At 31.4% G+C, this 22161-nt stretch overlaps 1 protein-coding gene across 1 annotated transcript in view; it reads left to right on the top strand.

Moving 5' to 3' along the window:
* Nucleotides 1-489: 489 nt before the first annotated feature.
* LOC148177775 (uncharacterized) overlaps nt 490-22161 on the top strand; it is a 38839-nt gene continuing 17167 nt past the window's right edge. The window contains exons 1-2 of the mRNA XM_088033401.1: nt 490-1168; nt 6880-7041. Of these exons, the coding sequence (XP_087889527.1) occupies nt 875-1168; nt 6880-7041 (456 nt within the window). The 5' untranslated portion in view covers nt 490-874. The remainder of the gene's footprint in view (nt 1169-6879; nt 7042-22161) is intronic.

Raw genomic sequence — 22161 nt, 5'->3', positions numbered from 1 at the left:
TAAAGCGCATCGGATGTTATATATTTTTATGTGTTTTCCTTGAAATAAAGTTTTTGTGCTTTTTTCGTGTCTTGCGCTGTGGCGGCTCGGTGCACTTTATGCATCCCGCCCCCTGCCCCTAAGGCGTCTGCCGGCGGCGGCGTCGCCGCCGCCCCCTCCCCCCGTCCTCGTTGAAATTAACCGATCTTAGCCGGTTAATTGGCATACACGTGTCGGCGCCGTGCAGCGGCCATTCGTTTTTTTCCCCATCGTTTTCCCCGCCCCCGAGGCCGATGCATCGCCGCCACTTCTTCCTTATGCACTCCTCCACACAATATAACCCCGAGAATATAACCAATCAATATTAAAACTCTATATACACTCGATACTTACTTCCGCGTGTATGTACATACAATTTTTTTACAATTTTTTCTTCGGCGCTGCACTTCTTTTTCTTTCTTATTTCTGTAACCCAGTTCTCGGCGGGCGCCGCACTTCAGTCGACGGAAAACTCCTGAACTAACAAGTGCATCGCCGTCTCGCGGATGCGACTCGAAAGCAGGGCCGGCCTGGGCGCCCCCCGGTCTAATTAATCCCGAAAACCACTAAATACACGTGTGTCGTACGAATTAAACGCGCGAGGGGAGGTGGCGAGAGTGGGGGTCGTTACTACATCAAATAGCCCCCCACCACTCATTAACACCACGGTTTTAATTGCCGCCGCCGCCGCCACCATGGAATGCCGCCGGCGCGAAACACGTGCCACGAGTGCGTGGACGAGGAGGAAGACGCAAACGCCGCACGAACAATAACAATGCTTTAAGAAAAAAATACACCGAAAAGTTCCTCGAAGAATTTCAAGTTCCTATAAATCTTTTTCTAGTATTTTTCTAAGATGACGGCGATCAGAGACAATACGGCGATGGATAGTTCGGATTCGAGTGATTCGTGCGCGACGGTTTCGAACAATAACGAAACCATCGTCAGTACTGCAGGCTTGTATAAGCCGAGCTTGAAGTACAACGATTTTGTTAACAAGTTGGACAGTTATAATAACAATCAGTTGTTGCTGCCGACGCAGTTTTATAAAACTTTGCTGGCTAAAGCGGTGCTGTCCAGCAGCAACGACGACAAGGCCAATGTGTACAAGAATATGCTTCAGTTTCATAAGGATCGGGACTTTGAACAGGTACCACGCATCAACAGTTACACATTCAAAACTAAACATCTTGCAGAACCTTAATTTTGGTAAAATTCGAATATTTAAATCTTAGATTTACCGAAATCATGAATGTTTGCTACTTGAAACTTTAGGTAAATAACCACCTTCTTCGGTGATTTATTTTAATTAAATGTTTCACTTAATAGTCTAAGGCGGATTTTTTAAATAAAAATATAGTTCTAACTACCATTTTAAAATATATATATATTGGGTTTGTAATTTTCGTATTTTAAGAAGCCCTCGAACAATGAAATTTGGAGAAATTACTACTTCCAACTTGTTTTTTAACTGTGCCAAAGTACAGAATTTTTGAGCAACGGAGACAAATTTAAAAAAAAATATTTTGAGATAGTAAAAAAATTTGCTAAATTTTTAATTAAAATTTTTAATTTTCGTAATTATAGCGCTAGAGTTATAAAATTTGGAAGAGTTACTTTTTTTTACTTGTTTTTCAACCGTGCCAAAGTACAGAATTTTCGAGCAAAGAAGAAAAATTTTAAAACTTTTAATTTTTGGGAAAGTCAAAGAATTACAAAGAACAGAAAACATCGAAAAATTCTAATCCACTAACATCGTTTGAAATTAATCTTCTTCAGATTGAATATCGTGTGTATATTTTTTGCAAGAACTTGATAATAGTTTCCTGTTTTAGTACTAAAATTACTAGAATTACAATCTTTTGTACAAAAAAATTGTAAATTTTCGGTTCACTTTCAGAATAAAAAATCGAAAAATTTGTGTCTCTTGGGCTATAATTTTGAAATGTAGCACAGTTGATAAGCAAGTTCAAATTAGTAATCTCTTAAAATTCCAACGTTGTGGTGTTAGAATTACTAGAGTTACAAGTTTAAATAAAAAAAATTGAAAATTTTTGGTTCACTTTCAGAATAAAAAATCCAAAAATTTGTGTCTTTTGGGTTATAATTTTAAAATTTAGCACAGTTAATAAGCAAGTCCAAATTAGTAATGTCTTAAAATTTGAACGTTGTGGTGTTAGAATTACTAGAGTTACAAGCTTAAATTAAAAAAAAATAAAATTGTCGGTTCACTTTCAGAATAAAAAATTCAAAAATTTGTGTCTCTTGCGCTATAATTTTGAAATTTAGCACAGTTAATAAGCAAGTTCAAATTAGTAATGTCTCAAAATTTGAACATTGTGATGTTACAATTACTAGAGTTACAATCTTTTGTACAAAAAAATTGAAAATTTTCGGTTCACTTTCAGAATAAAAAATCCAAAAATTTGTGTCTCTTGGGCTATAATTTTGAAATGTAGCACAGTTGATAAGCAAGTCCAAATTAGTAATCTCTTAAAATTCCAACGTTGTGGTGTTAGAATTACTAGAGTTACAAGTTTAAATAAAAAAAATTGAAAATTTTTGGTTCACTTTCAGAATAAAAAATCCAAAAATTTGTGTCTTTTGGGTTATAATTTTAAAATTTAGCACAGTTAATAAGCAAGTCCAAATTAGTAATGTCTTAAAATTTGAACGTTGTGGTGTTAGAATTACTAGAGTTACAAGCTTAAATTAAAAAAAAATAAAATTGTCGGTTCACTTTCAGAATAAAAAATTCAAAAATTTGTGTCTCTTGCGCTATAATTTTGAAATTTAGCACAGTTAATAAGCAAGTTCAAATTAGTAATGTCTCAAAATTTGAACATTGTGATGTTACAATTACTAGAGTTACAATCTTTTGTACAAAAAAATTGAAAATTTTCGGTTCACTTTCAGAATAAAAAATCCAAAAATTTGTGTCTCTTGGGCTATAATTTTGAAATGTAGCACAGTTGATAAGCAAGTCCAAATTAGTAATCTCTTAAAATTCCAACGTTGTGGTGTTAGAATTACTAGAGTTACAAGCTTAAATAAAAAAAATTGAAAAATTTTGGTTCACTTTCAGAATAAAAAATCCAAAAATTTGTGTCCCTTGGGCTATAATTTTAAAATTTAGCACAGTTAATAAGCAAGTCCAAATTAGTAATCTCTCAAAATTTCAACGTTGTGGTGTTAGAATTACTAAAGTTACAAGCTTAAATAAAAAAAATTGAAAATTTTGGGTTTATCTTCAAAGTAAAAAATTCCAAAATTTGTCTCCATTGGGCTATAAAAAGTAGCATGAAAAAAAAACAGAAGATTGATTTCGTAAGTTGCTGGAAAATTTGGTTGGTTAAGTTCACTTAATGCTTACTCAATCTAAAAATGGCACTAAGTTCTATGTTTCGACTGTGGTGCACAAAAGAATAAAATTCTTAAAATTTTGAAAAATACTTTTATATCTCAAAAATGGTAACTCCTATGAAAAATATTACGAAATCTTTTTTGTGGCAAATTTCATAAGATACAATTTTTATAATAAGTAATTTTGCCATTGACACCAGTGGCAAGATATTTGCAATATTTGTTTTCTTTGACCACCGCGTAACTTTTCTAGCAGCACACCTATAAATAGGGAATTTTGACATTTTGTTTGGAACAATAAAATGAACGTCCACTCAAAAAATCAGCCTTAGGTGAATTATTTCGAGCTTTTTGTGTCTATTTTTATGACTATTTGTCGAAAGTAAATTAAAAAAAAATTGTCACACGCGTGACAGATGGAATTGCTGCAATGCGAAATCTCAATTTCCAGGAAACTGTCGCTCTAATCTTATCTCTGATAATCTCAGCCGCCAATGAGAACCACCGCGAACCTACTTAGTAACTTTTATTTTTTCATGGCAACATTGTCGATAACAGTGTATGCAAATTCCTTAATAATAATAGTGTTGTTATCTTAATTTGTCGTTTACGGTAGTCTTTGGTGTTTCCCATAGTTGAGTGTCGCTTTCCGATGGAAATCGCGCTGGGAATGCAACCATGAGAAAAACTTGCAGTTTTCCCAAATGGTACAGTTTTTAGTTAACAAGGTTTGGTGATGGTGGTGGTGATGGTAAAACACCTGTAAGTGTTTTATTGCAAATCTAAAGTTAGGCATTTCAAGTAATGAGCAGCTGCCGGTCGTCCATTTTTCTTCTTTTCTTTTAATTCGTTACTTATACTTCTCCGTTATTCAATTTCTTTTAGGGGGGCTTTATTTATTGCTGTTATTAGTCCAACATTTTAATTTATTGCGTAATATTACGTGACTTTTCTATTAACTAACTGTTTTTGGATTTTACTTAATTTTATGACTTGGATATGAATTTTCATCTCAAAGTTATTATTATTAATAATAATTTAGATGGATATTTATTCGCTTTTGTAAAATCCCAGTAGGCTATTTGTTTATAAACTCACCGGTTTCGTCCGCTTTGAGCTAGCTATTTCAGCTGCTGTCTTCTCGTCAGAACTGAAACTATAGTTCGACCTCAACTTTAATTCCAAAAGGCAAAAACTTACAGCTTTTATTTATTTTTTTATTCTAAATTGTTGCTTTAGTTTGGTTATATTATTGCACCGCTTAAGGTGGCTAAAGTGGCTTAGCTTTCTTGGTTCCAATTTAGTTTTTGACTGTTCACTAAGCATTTTTGTGGAATTGCCCTAAATCAAAAACTTTGCAAAATTAGATTGCAATTTCGATCCAATAGTTCAATTGAATTTAATTCAAATTAAATTAAATTTAGTCGAAATTAGTCGAACCGACGCTGGCGATAACAAAATGTGATTATATTTACTTAAATTAACATCACAATTAGCATTATAAACTGTAGAACTGCCTTAATTTCTAATTTTAATTCACTTCAATTTACTGATTTGCTTAAATTTGGTCTGGCATAAATTTATTCCATTTAATTCAATTTTATTTAGGGCGATGCATAAATTCACGCTAGTTTAAAATTTCTGATTTTATTTCTATACCTATGTTTAGTTAATTTCAGTGACGGCATTAATTTAATTACGTAATTAACATTTCGAAATTGTTTTAAATTTAGAAAATTTAGAATTTATTTATTTTATTTAGTCCTCATTAAAAAAGGTGCAATTAAGGTCAATTATTTCAAACGTTTACTTCATTTTTCGAATATTTTAAAGGCCAGTTTGTTAATTGGCTTAAATTTGGATTAATTTTAATAAGTACAAAGTTTAATTAAATTTAGTTTTGATTAGTTTATGTTAAATAAAATTTGTAATTTTCGTATTTTTAGCCCTAAACCTATGAAACTTGGAAGAGTTCTTGGAAGTATTCTGAACTTGTTTTTCAACTGTGCCAAAGTACAGAATTTTTGAGCAAAGGAAACAAAATTTAAAAATTTTCATTTTGAGTAAGTCAAAAATTTTTTATTAAAATTTGTAATTTTCGTAATTTTAGCCCTAGAGATATGAAATTTGGAGAAATTACTATTCCTTACTTGTTTTTCAACTAGGCTTAATTACAGAATTTTTGGTACAAGAAAACAAATTTTGAAAAATTTTATTTTGAGGGCGATTCAAAATTTTGCAACTTTCGTAATTTTAATCGTAGAGAAGGGAAATTTGGAGGAGTTACCTACTCTTCTTTACTTGTTTTTAACTGTGCCAAAGTAAAAAAAAAATGAGCAAAGGGGGCAAATTTTTGAATTTTTTATTTTGAGCGAGTCACAAAATTTGCAATATTTTTAATTAAAATTTGTAATTTTCATAATTTTTGCCCTAGAGATATAAAATTTAGGGGAAGTACTATTCTTTACTTGTTTTTTAACTGTGCCAAATTACAGAATTTTTGGACCAAGAAAACAAATTTTGAAAATCTTTATTTTGAAGGCAAGTCAAAAATTTGCAATACTTTCTATTAAAATTTGTAATTTTTGTATTTTTAATCATAGAACTATGAAATTTGGAGGAGTTACTAGTCTGAACTTTTTCTTCAATTGTGCCAAAGTACATAATTTTTTAGCAAAGGAAACAAATTTTAGAATTTTTCGTTTTGAGAGTAATTTTAATATAAATTCTAGAGCAAAAAAAATGTAGTTTTTAATTTAGGTTTTATTTAGCTTAATTTTAATTAGTACGGAGTTGATTCAGATTTAGTTTATACTAATCCACTTAGTTTTATTCAAAGCGAATTTTAATTGTCTAATTAATAAATCCTTTTTGACTTAATTTGGTCTAAGTTATTAGTCTTAGCCATTCTATTTATTTTTCTGTTCAAACTAACTTAATTACAAAAGCGTAAGCTGCGACTAATTTAATTATACAATCAACCAATGAAATTAGTCTTTAAGCTACCTCCTAATTGGTAATTTTCCTGTCGCTTCTGACGTCAAACTGGAAATTAGTTGCGCTAATCGATAATTAACGTCGAATTGCGCCTCCTCGTACTGAAAAATGCTATTTCTTCCTCCCACTACATAAATAATCGGCAGAAAATCTTCTAGACTTGAAAAACAATAATTAATTAATTTTGTAATTTGCTCTTATCACCAGTCGGGAGGTCGTTTTTTATCACTTTATCACTTTCCACGTATCACCAGTCGAGCGGCTCATTATCCACTCAAATCTCGATGTTCCTGGCCCAGGTGAGCCCTCTTCTTCTTCTTCTTCTTCTTCTTCTTGCATTTTTCTTTAATAATCAAAACACTTTTCCCTTCCGCAGCGATCGAGGTTATAATTCCAACGATAAAACAATACAGCAAATGGAAACAAAACAAAATCCCCTCTGTCATCCATTTTAAAAAACCCCAATTGAATTTTTGTGGTAATGATTTGTATTTTTTCCAGAAAGCATTTGGCTGGGACGGCGCCCAATCGGGCGGGAGCCCCTCGGGGCCGCAATCGGGAGGAGTGGGTGGCCAGGGGGCCCAAGGGCTCGTCCACTGGATGAGCGTGATGGCAGAGCACATGGACCCAGCGATGTCCCATTACATGTCGTGGAACCAGGAGGTGAGTCCCTTGGGATGATTTTTTTATTGAAATTTTTTTCACACTAAATCGGTGAGACGGTAATATGCAAAAAAACCTGCCGCTCAAGTAGTTAGCCCTTGAGGTATTTAACCCTCTCTTCCTTGTCTTTGCGCCGCTCTCAACCCTCCCCGCGGGGGTTCAAGTAAAGGGTTGCTCATCTACATAATCTCCCTATTATCATATCGGATGCGTGTTTTGGTTTTTGACAATGCCATCAATCTCATTCGTGTGTGCTCAAGTGAGAATTCTCATCTTTCCGAGGTGTTTTTCTCAGTTTTTTCCTTGAAAAAACACCCGTTTTTGAGAGGGAGGAACCTCAGGAAATACCACCCCAAATTCGAGGAAAATCACTCGCGGAGCGCCTCGACTATGCGATGGTAATTACCGGATTTCAACCCCTTTCAAAGGTTTAAGGATGAAATAAAGGACGGATTACGTGGAGTGTATTCATTAAAGCCTTTTAACGGGTGATGCACCCGATGTATGCAAAAGACGTGTGTGAAAAAAGCACCAAACCACACTGTGACCCCTCGTTCCAACCCCCTCCAACGTACAGGAAACGGACAAGAATATAAATGGTTTAAGAAAAAAATATTAAATCCGTTAATGTTTGTGATGGTACGTAACCCTTTATTGTAGGGTTTCGTTTTTTTTTCGAGACGACAAAAAATTAGGGGCTGCTTTGCATATTCGTTGGTAGCTTTGTTTTTTTTATGGGTGCATGGGGTGTTGGCGTTTTTTGCAGGGGCAGGTACAAAATGAAAATTTAATTAAAACGTTTCGGGAAAAAATAGAAAAAATGGGGTTGGACGGTTGCAGGGACGAAATTAGTTCAGGGGGGCTGTAATTTGAATTTTTTTAGGTGAAAGAAATTGACTTAGAATCTCCGGATCTTTTCAATTGTCCAGATTAAAATTTTTGTCTATAATAATATATTGTATGTAATATATTTTTAGGGTTTTTATTATAAACTTGTTTTTCATCTATGCAAAGCTACAGAATTTTTGAGTAAAGGAGACATATTTTGAAATTTGCAACATTTTTAATTAAAATTTCTAATTTTCGTACTTTTAGCCCTCGAACTATGAAATTTGGAGGAGTTTCTATTCTTAACTTGTTTTTCTACTGTGCCAAAGTACGGAATTTTTGAGCAAAGGAGAAAAACTTTTTTTTTAAGGGCGAGTCAAAATTTTGCAGAATCTTTGATTAAAATTTGTAAATTTCGTATTTTTAGCCCCAGAACTTTAAAATTTTGAGAAAATACTATTCTAAACTTGTTTTTAGTTGTGCCAAAGTTCAGAATTTTTTAACAGAAGGAACAAATTTTAGAATTTTTCATTTTGAAGGCGGCCAAAAATTTGCTTATTTTTTTATTAAAATTTCTGATTTTCGTACTTTTATTCCTAGAACTATTAAATTTGACGGAATTACTATTCTCAACTTGTTTTACAACTATGCCAAAATATAGAATTTTTGCGCAAAGGAGGCAGATTTTAGAATTTTTCATTTTAAGGGCGAGTTAAAATTTTGCAGAATTTTGAATGAAAATTCGAATTTTTCGTACTTTGAGCTCTAGAACTATGAAATTTGGAGGAGTTTATATTCTTAACTTGTTTTTCAACTGTGTCAAAGTACAGACCTCTTTAACAAAAAAACTAAATTTTGGAATTTTTTATTTTGAGAACGAGTCAAAAATTTCCATTATTGTTAATTTAAATTTGTAATTTTCGTATTTTTAGCCCTAGAACTATGAAACGTGAAGGAGTTACTATTCTAAACTTGTTTTTTAACTGTGCCAAAGTTCCGAATTTTTTAACAAAAGGGGCAAATTTTATATTTTTTTTTTTGAAGGCGGTCAAAAATTTGCTTGATATTTTTATTAAAATTTCTAATTTTCGTACTTTTGTTCATAGAACTATCAAATTTGGAGGACTTACTATTCTTAACTTGTTTTACAACTGTGCCAAAGTATAGAATTTTTGAGCAAAGGAGGTGGAATTTTAGAATTTTTCATTTTAAGGGCGAGTTAAAATTTTGCAGAATTTTCAATAAAAATTCGTATTTTTCGTACTTTTAACCCTAACACTATGAAATTTGGGGGAGTTTATATTCTTAAATTATTTTTCAACTATGCCAAAGTAGACTTTTTTAACAAAAAAGCCAAATTTTGGATTTTTTTATTTTGAAGGCGAGTTAAAATTTCCAATATTGTTAATTTAATTTTGTAATTTTCGTATTTTTAGCTCTAAAATTATGAAACTTGAAGGAGTTACTATTTTCAACTTGTTTTTTAACTGTGCCAAAGTTCCGAATTTTTTAACAAAAAGGACAAATTTTAGAATTTTTTGTTTTGAAGCGGTCAAAAATTTGCTTGATTTTTTTATTAAAATTTCTAATTTTCGTACTTGAAGCCTTAGAACTATCAAATTTGGAGAAATTAATATTCTTAGTTTGTTTTTTAACTGTGCGAAAGTACAAAATTTTTTTAACAAAAAAGAGAAATCTTGGAATTTTTTTTAGTTTGAGGGCGAGTCAAAAGTTTCCAATATTTTTTTATAAATTTTGTGAGTTTGTATTTTGAGCTCTAGAGCTATAAAATTTTAAGGAGTTACTATTCCTAACTTGTTTTTCTACTGTGCCAAAGTATAGAATTTTTGAGCAAAGGAAATAAATTTTAGAATTTTTATTTTGAGAGAATAAAAAATTTGCTACATTTTTGATTATTATTAAAATTTCTAATTTTTGTATTTTTAGCTTTAGATTTGTGCCAAAGTACAGAATTTTTGAGCAAAAAAGACAAATTTAAGATTTTATTTATTTTGACGACTCAAAAATTTGGAATATTTTTCGTTAAAATCTGTAAATTTGTTTTTTTTAAGACTAGAACAGTGAAATTTTCTAGACTTTTGAAATTATGATCATGCAATTTCTCAGATTCTCCTGATTCAGTTTCGGTTTCTTCTATTTTCCAAAAACAGAATAAAAGAAGAGAAATGCAAATTCGTATTAGAAGTAGAAGAAAAAAAGTGCTAATTAATTAATGAAATGTGTCCCTGTCCGTCACGTGACAATTACAAATTAAATAACGAGATAAATTACCCTGATAACAAATTTAAAGCCAACAAGAATCAATAGCATCGGATATAAATAAAAAATGACGCCACTTCAGACAAATGTGCTGAAATGCCATTACATAAAAATCATTGTTTATTCATTGACCAACTTGAAGCTCTAAAACGAAGAGATTTATTATTCATTCATACAAATTCGTATGAATAATACAGACCGGTTTGAAAATACAACAATCAGAAAAAGTGCGTTTTTCGGCCGCTTCCTCGTCCGCTAAACGGAATGAGCATGCAACAGGTCGTAAAAAATCAGTTGAAGCTAAAAAAAGTGCCAGTCACACACGGAACATTCCCTCATTATCATACTACGTGTTTTCAAGCTCCTTAAACAAAACCCTTTTTTCCACCCCTTTCGTAATTTTTTTTTACCGCCTCCCCTGTGTTAATTTTTTTCTTTGTACCGTCTGGAGCACCAGTGTTTCTCACGATAAATGAACAGCGTACGGTTCCATCATCTATCTTCCGTTTGTCTAATCGTTAATAGCCATTTTTGTCACGTAGAGCGATTTGCATACGGGGTTGCGGAATGGTAAAAAATGATTTCTTTCATCGTCCCTCAGGTATATGCAGATGAGACGTATAGTTTTTTGCTCGGGGGTCTTCTCTTATAGTTTTTTCTATTATCTCTGGATCCACGTTTTTATTATCTCACGGTGTAAGAGCAGGTTTTAATTTTATTTATTTATGCAAGGGGTGGCTATTGAGGATGGAGATAGAGGGATTGTGTTTACCACTTTTATTGCTATTATGAGGCACTTCAAAACGCGGATTTGCCATTCGCGGAGCGCTTGGAATTTATAGAAATTATTATATTCGACTGGGATGAAATCAGGCTGGGGAATTTCTAATGAGTTGGGGTGCCTGGTGCTTAATAAAGGCGCAATTAGAACGATTTGAGGAAATCAAAAATCTAGCAGAACAAAAAGTTATGTTAGAATTTTTTTTCTTAAGTGGGTACAAAAATTTGGATTTTTTTTAAATTAAATGGTCTGTCATTTTTCTAATTTTAAAGCTACAGACATGAAACCTTAGCTGATTGCTTTTCTTGGCCTGTCAATGAACTCTGACAAATTACAAAATTATTGAGCAAAAAGTACAAATTTTTGACTTTTTTTTTTCTCTAAAAATGTTCAAAATATTTATTCCAAGGTTTGTCATTTTTAGAATTTTGAAGCTACATATGTGAAATTTCGGGAGATTGATATTCTTGCTCTATCAATGAACTATGCTAAATTACAAAATTATGGAGCAAAAAAGACGAGTTTTATAATTTTTTTTTAAGATCCGAAAATGTTCAAAATTTTTATTTTTCAAGGTTTTTATAATTTTGAAGTTATAGACAAAAAATTTTAGATGATTACTTTTCGTGCTCTTTCAATGAACTGTGCCAAATTACAAAATTATGGAGCAAAAAAGACAAATTTTGGATTTTTTTTCTTAATCGGGTATTAAAATTTTCAAAATTTGTCTTTAGAGCCCCCTCATTTTTATAATTTTGAAGTTACTGCAATGAAATTTTGGGAATTTGTTTATCTTGCCCTGTCAGTGAACTGAACTAAGTTACAAAATTATGAAACAAAAAATACAAATTTTAATTATTTTTTTTAAGATATTAAAATTTGCAAAATTTTTTTCAAAGGCTTGTCATTTTTATAATTTGAAAGCCACGACCTTGAAATTTTGGGAGATTACTTTTCTGTCTTTCCAATAAACTGTTTAATTACAGAATTATGGAGCAAAAAAGACAAATTTTAGAAAAATTTTTTTTTAAGTGGATAGTAAAATGTTCAAAATATTTATTCTAAGGCCTGTCATTTTTATAATTTTGATGACACAGGCATGAAATTTTAGGAAATTGCTACATTTGCCTTACTAATGAACTGTGCTAAATTACACAATTATTGAACAAAAAATGCAAATTTTAGAATTTTTTTTATTAAGAGGATATAACAATTTTGAAAATTTTCATTCTTAAGCTGGTCATTTTTATAATTTTGATGCCACAAACATAAAATTTTGGGAGATTGCTACTTTTGTTTCACCAATGAACTGTGCTAAATTACAAAATTATCGAACAAGAAATAGAAATTTTAGATTTTTTTTCTGAAGAGGATAAAAAAAATTTCAAAATTTGTATTCTAAAGCCTGCAATTTTGATAATTTTGAAGCTACAGGCCTAAAATTTTGAGGGATTGCTATTTTTGCCTTGCCAATGAACTGTGCTAAATTACAAAATTGTGGAACAAAAAATAGAATTTTAAGAGTTTTTTATTCTTAAATGGATATAAAAATGTTCAAAATTTTCAATCTAAAGCCTGTCATTTTTACAATTTTGAAGCTACAGTTATGAAATTTTGGGAGATTGCAATTCTTGCCTTTCCAATGAACTCTGCCTTACTACAAAATTATGGAGCAAAAAAACTAACTTTAGAAATATTCCTAAACTCAAAGCTCATTGCAACTTTTTGTGCAATATTGACCCAACCGACTTTACATTATTATTACTATTCAACCATCTTCTGATCTTCTTCAAATATTTATTGTGCAATATTTACTCTCTCAACAAATATTGTTTCCATAAACATTTCCATCGTCCAACCTTATCACCAACAATAGCTCCAAGATACTTTTATCAAAAATCGCGATTCTGAGAAACTCAAATCAAGTTATCTCGTCAATTCCAGCCTACTTGACAATGAGTATTCCCGGTACCGCTAATGAAACCAAAATTTCATTTCAAGTTAAACCGAACTCGCTCATCCACACTCGATTTGATTTTTATCAAACTTCAGGTAGTCCCGATGAAATAAAACCAGTACGGTCCGTTAAATTACTCCAATAATATTTTTTTCGCGTGTAGAAACTAGGCCCACTTTTTATTTATTAAACAAACAAAAACAAATCGTCGTTTTCTCCATCCTAACCGAAGTGTAAGATCTAGGTAGGCGATGACTGGTCCGAATTCATACAAAAGCGCCGAAAAAAAAAGTTCATTGAGTTATAAATGATTTATCGCTGAGAATAAATTAGAAATGTCAATACGTCCCTGTATTCGGCTTTTGTCACAAATCCAGCCAACTGGATGGTTTTAATCCAGAGGTCATCAAATGGTTCTTGACGAAACTTAAAACAGATTCGAATCCCTTAAACGCGATGCGCGTCTGTTCGCACCGCAGCTTTCTTGATTCCACGAAAACGTCCACATGTGGCATCGTCTAGCTGGCCATGGATATCTTCATGGTGAAATTGGCGGTGCCTCCCCTCCGGTCGCCATTATTAATCCAGAGAGGGGTAAATACGCGAGTTGTGAATTCACCATTGTTTTTATAACAATGATGCAAGGCCTACTTGTGTGGGGTGTCCCATAGGCGCAACGAGACTTCCACTGGTCCACTGTTATTTTACGACACTTACTGTGGCCATATGTGTTCGAATGTTAAACGACGGAGATATGGGAAGGAAAAAACTCCTTAAAAAACCGTCTAATTTCGGATTTTTAATGAGCTAGAGGGTGTTGAGTTACGCAGGGTCGGACTGCGCACCAGGTGTACCATAATTACCACAAAAATAAGAAATCGAGACATCGGAATCGAAGAGCAAAGAGGGCTTTGATACTGAGAAAAAAACAGAAAAAGGGGAGGCAATTAAAAATTTATACAAGTGATGACAAGCGCACATCTAATTGATCGTTTTACGACTGTCACTTTATGAAATATTACTTTATGATTACAATATCGTTTCGTTATTTTCTTCCTTCTGTTCTGTTTTACGCCGCCTCTATTTGTTTGTAAATCTTTTATGGAGCTCTGAATTTTTATGGATTCGTTAATGTTGTCAACACTGCGTTTGATTTGAAAAAATGGCGGCTCCAACATGGCGGATATTGAAAAACAATTGAATTAAGACTAAGAATGTTCGAGCGGTGTTTATTGCCAATAGAATTGCAAATTTCTAATACTAATAATCATAAAGTTTATCTGCCATGAAATTTCAATAATAATTTAATTATTCCGTAATTTATTTTAATTCCGAGCCGCCAACTGTAAATTTTCATAGCTCCTCAACTTTAATAGTTCCGTGATTGAAAAGGCAGGGCTGCCAACACACGTCGAATTCCAAAGCCTCTGATTTATCCGCGCTAAATTAAACTAACAAATTGGCCACAATTCATTATAAATTCATTCGGTTTCAAGGAAGGCGGACAGCAACTTACGCTCGCTTTGCTCGCCTTTATTAACTTCATAACTGTTTGTTCAAAATTTTTATTCTAAAGCCTCTTATTTTTATAACATTGATGCTACAAGCATTAAATTTTGAAGGATTGCTACTTTTGTCTAACCAAAGAACTGTGCTAAATTACAAAATTATCGAACAAAAAATATAATTTTTAGAAATTTTTTTTATTAAGAGGATATAAAAATGTTTGAAGTTTTCATTCTAAAGCCTCTTATTTTTATAACTTTGAAGCTACAGGCATGAAAATTTGGGAGATTGCTACTTTTGCTTTACTAATAAGCTGTGCGAATTTACAAAATTATCGAACAAAAAATATAATTTTTAGAATTTTTTTTCTTCAGAGATTGTAAAAATCTTCAAAATTTTTATTCTAAAGCCTCTTATTTTTATAACTTTGAAGCTACAGGCATGAAAATTTGAGAAATTGCTACTTTTGCCTTACTAATAAACTGTGCGAATTTACAAAATTATCAAACAAAAAATACAAATTTTAGAAGTTTTTTTTCTTCAGAGATTGTAAAAATCTTCAAAATTTTTATTCTAAAGCCTCTTATTTTTATAACATTGATGCTACAAGCATTAAATTTTTGAAGGATTGCTACTTTTGTCTAACCAAAGAACTGTGCTAAATTACAACATTATCGAGCAAAAAATATAATTTTTACAATTTTTTTTCTTAAGATGATATAAAAATGTTTGAAGTTTTCATTCTAAAGCCTCTTATTTTTATAACATTGATGCTACAGGCATGAAAATTTGGGAGATTGCTACTTTTGCTTTACTAATAAGCTGTGCGAATTTACAAAATTATCGAACAAAAAATATAATTTTTAGAATTTTTTTTCTTAAGATGATATAAAAATGTTTAAAATTTTCATTCTAAAGCCTCTTATTTTTATAACTTTGAAGCTACAGGCATGAAAATTTGAGAAATTGCTACTTTTGCCTTACTAATAAACTGTGCGAATTTACAAAATTATCAAACAAAAAATACAAATTTTAGAAGTTTTTTTTCTTCAGAGATTGTAAAAATCTTCAAAATTTTTATTCTAAAGCCTCTTATTTTTATAACATTGATGCTACAAGCATTAAATTTTGAAGGATTGCTACTTTTGTCTAACCAAAGAACTGTGCTAAATTTCAAAATTATCGAGCAAAAAATATAATTTTTACAATTTTTTTTCTTAAGATGATATAAAAATGTTTAAAATTTTTATTCTAAAGCCTCTTATTTTTATAACATTGATGCTACAAGGATTAAATTTTGAAGGATTGCTACTTTTGTCTAACCAAAGAACTGTGCTAAATTACAAAATTATCGAACAAAAAATATAATTTTTAGAATTTTTTTTCTTAAGATGATATAAAAATGTTTAAAATTTTTATTCTAAAGCCTCTTATTTTTATAACATTGATGCTACAAGCATTAAATTTTGAAGGATTGCTACTTTTGTCTAACCAAAGAACTGTGCTAAATTACAAAATTATCGAACAAAAAATATAATTTTTAGAATTTTTTTTCTTAAGAGGATATAAAAATGTTTGAAGTTTTCATTCTAAAGCCTCTTATTTTTATAACTTTGAAGCTACAGGCATGAAAATTTGAGAGATTGCTACTTTTGCTTTACTAATAAGCTGTGCGAATTTACAAAATTATCGAACAAAAAATATAATTTTTAGAATTTTTTTTCTTAAGATGATATAAAAATGTTTAAAATTTTCATTCTAAAGCCTCTTATTTTTATAACGTTGAAACTACAGGCATGAAAATTTGGGAGATTGCTACTTTTGCCTTACTAATAAACTGTGCGAATTTACAAAATGATCGAACAAAAAATACAAAGTTTAGAATTTTTTTTCTTGAGAGGATATAAAAATGGTTCAACTTTTTATTCCAAAGCCTGTTATTTTTATAATTTTGAAGCTACAGGCATTATATTTTAAGAGATTGCTACTTTTGTTTTATTAAAAAACTGTGCTAAATTATAAAATTATCAAACAAAAAATATAAATTTTAGAATTTTTTTTTTCTTAAGAAGATATAAAAATGTTCAAAATTTTTATTCTAAAATCTGGCATTTTTATAATTTTGATGCTGCAGGCATGAAATTTTGAGAGATTGCTACTTTTCTAAGCTCCTCAACTTTAATAGTTCCGTGATTGAAAAGGCAGGTCTACCAACACCCGTCGAATTCCAAAGCCTCTGATTTATCCGCGCTAATTTAAACTAACAAATTGGCCGCAATTAATTATAAATTCATTCAGTTCCAAGACGGAATTACCAGCAACTTACGCCCGCTTTGCTCGCCTTTATTGACTACATAACTGTTTGCCCACACAACCAGAATAAAGTCTAATCAAAACTAAGTTAATTTATGACGGCCATGATAGATTTCCAATGTAAATATTTGCATTAGTTTGATTGTTGTAAAGCCATAAATTAGTCGAGATTGTTGCATTTCTCATGTGTAATAAGTCCGCGTTTTAAAATAGCGTGGATGGGAATCGATGGCAATAACTGGAATTAGAGTCGTCGGTTAAAAAAGAATCCATGCGGTAATTTTATGTCTGTTGATAATGACAGAGATTACATGGGAAGACAGGGTAGGAATCTAAAAATGATAACGATTGGACTGACATATGATATACTTAATACACTATTGCCTGCTTTATTACGATCTAATGGAATTTTTCGTCAGGTTTATGAATAAATAATCGGCTAATACATTTTTCATTCTAATTCCCATATGAGTTTTATTATTTACAATAAATTTTTAGAGGAAGAGGGCGGTTTTGGCCTCCGTGAGCGGGCGAAGCGAGCGCAATAACAGAATTACAGCTCGGTTGCGAAAACTGACAAGCGTAATTGAGTCCGTACCATTTTTGCGCATTAATTTCTTTTTATTTAATTTTTAAACTGAAATCTGTCGATATTTATTAATTAATTTGGAAATTTACATATCACGTACGCTCAAAACGGATAAATCATGTAAAAATTGTAAAAAGGGTTTTTATGAGATTTTATTTCGAAAATTGGTAATGTTGCGTAAGACTTGGTTTAATTCGTTCGGTGATGTAATGTGGATTCAGATGTGATAAAAGCAGAAATCACTGCGGAAAATGTAAATATTGTAGTTTTATCAGCATTTTTTTATAGTTTTTATGCCGCTTTTCTCGTTTAGTTGACTTTAGAATTTTTCGGAGTATTTTAAACACTTTTCTAGAACTCTGTAGAGTTGTTAAGAATTCGTTGGTTTTGTTTCCAGAATTTTTTAACAATTACCAATTTTTATTTTCAATTTTGGAAATTTTGTTTTGTGGACGAGCTAATATTTTTTATTAAAATCTGTAATTTTTGTAATTTTGCCTTTAGAACTTCAAAATTTGGAGGACTCACTTCTTAACTTGTTTTTCAACTACGCCAAAGTACAGAATTTTTGAGCAAAGAAAACGAATTTTGAAATTTTTCATTTTAAGGGCGAGTCATAAATTCTCAATTTTTTTATCATTATTTGTAATTTTCGTACTTTTAGTCCTAGAACTATGAAATATAGAGGAGTTACTATTCGAAACTTACTTTTAAATTGTTCAGAATTTTTGAGCAAAAAATACAAATTTTTGAATTTTTTATTTTGAGCGCAAGTGAAAAAATTTGGAAATTTTTTTATTAAAATTTTTAATTTTCGTACTTTTAGTCCTGGAACTATAAAATTTTGAGAAGTATACTAGGTACTCAAGGCTTATTTTTCAACTGTGCCAAAGTGCAAAATTTTTTAGCGAAAAACAGCAATTTTGAAATTTTTAATTTTAAGAGCGAGCCCAAAACCGATAAAATTTTTATTAAAATTTGTAAAATTCGTATTTTTAGACTTAAAACTGTCAAATTTGAAGGAGTTACTATTCATAACTTGTTTTTCAACTGTGCCAAAGAATAGAATTTTTCAGCAAAAAAGACAAATTTTAGAAATTTTTTATTTTGGGGCGAGTCAAAAATTAGCCACTTTTTTTATTAAATTTTATAATTTTTGTACTTTTTGCCTTAGAACTATAAAATTTAATTAATTAGTTTAATTTAGGAGTTAATTTTTTAACTTGTTTTTCAACTTTGCTAAAGTACAGAATTTTTGAGTAAAGAAGATTAATTTCAGTTTTGAGGGTGAGTTCAAAATTTGCAATATTTTTTATTTAAATTTGTAATTTTTGTACTTTTAGCATTAGAGCTGTGAAATTTGAAGGAGTTACTACTTATAACTTGTTTTTCAACTGTGTAAAAATACAACATTTTTTAGATTTCTTATTTTGAGAGCGAGTCAAAAATCAACAAAATGTTTTATTTAAATCTGTAAGTTTTGTATTTTAAGCTCTTAAATTGTGAAATTTGAAGGAGTTACTACTCTAAACTTGTTTTTTAACTGTGCTAAAGTACATAATTTTTGAGCAAAGAAGTCACATTTTAGAATTTTTTATTTTGTGAGTCAAAAAGTTGCGATATTTTTGATTAAAATCTGTAATTTTTGTACTTTTAGCTCTAAAATTGTGAAATTCTCAACGTGTTTTTGACTATGCCAAAGCACAAAATTTTTGAGCGGAAACAGCAATTTTAGAATTTTTTATTTTAAGAGCGAGTAAAAAATCAACATTTTAAATGTCTGCAAAATTCGTACTTTTAGTTTTAGAAGTTACTATTCTCAACTCATTAATCAACTGTGCTCAAGTACTCAAGCATCGATCAAAAAACAAAAATTTTAGAAATTTTTATTTTGAAGACGAACCAAAATTTTAAACCTTAATTTATTAAAATCTCTAGTTTTACATTACGTGACTCGTCCTTCTATCTCCACCCCCCCTCAGCCAGTTTTCCCGACTTGAATTTTTCCTGAATAATTTTCCGCGAAAAAATGCATAAAAACTCTTTTTAAATAAAAAATTATAGCCTCTAAAAGCTCTCTCTTCTTTGATATTACATTTCCTGTGCATCTGACTTTTGAAGGCTTTCTGCTCTAAATATAGTATGCAGTTCCCGTTTCCCTGCTTTGGTTCTTTTATTAGTTTGGAAGACATACGAAATCTAAAATCCTCTGACTCCTCTCTGTTCCATTTCCTTCGATCTCGTGCTATTAATTAGCCGATTAGTGTTCCTCGTTTCTTTGTCTCTAAAATTGTAAACAAATAGAGTATAAGTCTGAGGAATGTAAGGATCTAATCCCTCAATGGAAGAGGAATTATCATTGAGTCTTCTTGGAATTAAGTATGCAGGTAGTATTTAGAGCTCCTTTGAAACCGTATCCTCCTATTTCCTTCACTTCTAATCAATATGCAAATTTGCTAATGAGTACGAAAACGCTACAACTCCTCCAGTGTAGCAGTTTCCCTTTAACTCGACGATAAATAGTCGCTCTGAACTTTTCTCTTCTTTTATTGTCCCACCACGTGTCGACAATTCGATAATTACAATCTTTTCGCGAATTTTCCTTTGATCCAGGTCCGGACTGCGGCCCAGGTGCAGGTCGCGTCGATACCACACGAAACGTTCTGGAATCGGCGGCGGGGTCGAGGGACGGCGGCCGCCGCCACGCGGGGTGAAAAAATCGCCCTCTTCGTCGTGTGTTAGTTTTTTTTTGGACGGGGGGTGGAAAAAAATGGCGCGCAAGCGTGAGCCCGAAAAAGTCGAAGAGCGGTGACGGCACGAGGGGGTGCTTTGGGGTACATGTACACCCTCCCGTTCTCCTCCTCCCCTCCTTGTCTAACGTTATTGATTTTCATAAAGCGTCTCTGTTCGTTCGTCTAGTCCTGACCTGCGGCACGTCGATTCTTATTCGGCAGGACATCGATTTCAGGAGTCCTTCGTCCTTTTTATGTTGTTTACACGACGTGTGGATCCTGCGGCGGCCGCAGGGCCGATTTATGAGGGGCCTTTTGGAGAAGCGAAGGGAGGGGGCTGGAAAAAAGTCGGTACGGTCCGTGCGATTTGCACGACGGGGAAAAACGAACAAGACCAATGTGGTTTACAAAAGTTTCCAATTTGGGGGTGGAAACACCCCCGATGGGGGGCGGTTTCGTTTCGACATCTGATGAGATAATTGTCCCATATTTTCGGGTTTCATTGATAAACAACCCGATGGAATTTAACACGAGTTTTTCGTTAAAAATTTATTGAAACTGCTGGGAAAATGTCCGTTTTATTTTACAATCGTCGTAATGTTTGTTTTCGTGTTAATTTGTTAATGGTTTTAATCGAACTGTTACTACATTTCTTTTTTCAGTTTTATATCAATTCTGGGATTCCGACAAAGTTTTGTTAATTTTTAGTGCACTGTCATGTTCGCCTGCATAAATAAAACTAACTGACTTTTTTAACTGACATGTCTCATTAATGTTTCACCAAATCAGACAAATCTTACATTTTTAAAATTCTGCATTGCGACCATTTTGTAAAAAATTACTTCACGAACTGATATGCTGTCACAGTTTTTTTCGACGATGATGAATGTCATTTTTGCAGTTGACAGGTGACTAATGACGTCTTTGTACAACTTTGGTTCACTGAACGACGACTTTTTCTGTCATTTTATATGTTTTGACAGGTGATCAATGTTCCAACGACCGCAATAGCAATAATGACTTTAAAAGGTTCTTAAAATAATTAATTTTGAAATTTTTGTTTAATTTGACAGCCTGTTACTTTTGGAATTTTAATGCTAGATACTTGAAATTTGGGGAGGTTAGTATTCTTGTGTTGATTGTGCTCTGTGTAGAAGTCCAAAATTGAAGAGCAAAAAAGACAAATTGTAAAATTATTTATATTGAAGCCTTTTACAATTATTTTTATCTATTAAAGTCTGAAATTCTGAAATCTAGGGCTAAAAATTCAACAATTACAAATTTTGATAAAAAAAATGCAAATTAGTAGATAACTCCTTCAAATTTCATAGTTCTAAGGCTAAAATTTCGAAAATTACAGATTTAAAAAAAAATGTTGCAAATTTTTGACTTGTTCTCAAATAAAAAATTCTAAATTTTGTTTCCTTTGCATAAAAATTCTGCACTTTGCTACAGTTGAAAAACAGCTTAAAAATAGTAACTTATCAAAATTTTTTAGTTAAAAGGCTAAAAACATCGAAATTACTAATTTTAATAAAAAAAATTGAAAATTTTTGAAACGCCCTCAAAATAAAAAAATTTAAAATTTGTCTCCTTTGCTTAAAAATTCTGTACTTTGGCACAGTTGAAAAACAAGTCTAAAATAGTAACTCCTCCAAATTTTATAGTTCTAGGGCTAAAAATACGAAAATTACAAATTAAAATAAAAAATGTTGCAAATTTTTGACATGCTCTCAAAATAAAATTTTTTAAAATTTGTCTCCTTTGCTTAAAAATTCTGTACTTTGGCACAGTTGAAAAACAAGTCTAAAATAGTAACTCCTCCAAATTTTATAGTTCTAGAGCTAAAAATACGAAAATTACAAATTAAAATAAAAAATGTTGCAAATTTTTGACATGCTCTCAAAATAAAAATTTTTAAAATTTGTCTCCTTTGCTTAAAAATTCTGTACTTCTGTACAGTTGAAAAGCAGCTTAAAAATAGTAACTCCTTAAAATTCTATAGTTCTAGGGCTAAAAATACGAAAATTACAAATTTAAATAAATAATGTTGCAAAATTTTGACATGCTCTCAAAATAAAAAATTTTAAAATTTGTCTCCTTTGCTTAAAAATTCTGTACTTTTGTACAGTTG

The sequence above is a fragment of the Gnatocerus cornutus genome, chromosome 3 (assembly GCF_029298725.1).
Source record: "Gnatocerus cornutus isolate USDA-ARS CGAHR chromosome 3, icGnaCorn1.1, whole genome shotgun sequence".
Taxonomy (NCBI): domain Eukaryota; kingdom Metazoa; phylum Arthropoda; class Insecta; order Coleoptera; family Tenebrionidae; genus Gnatocerus; species Gnatocerus cornutus.
This window is presented reverse-complemented; position numbering and strand designations above follow the sequence as displayed.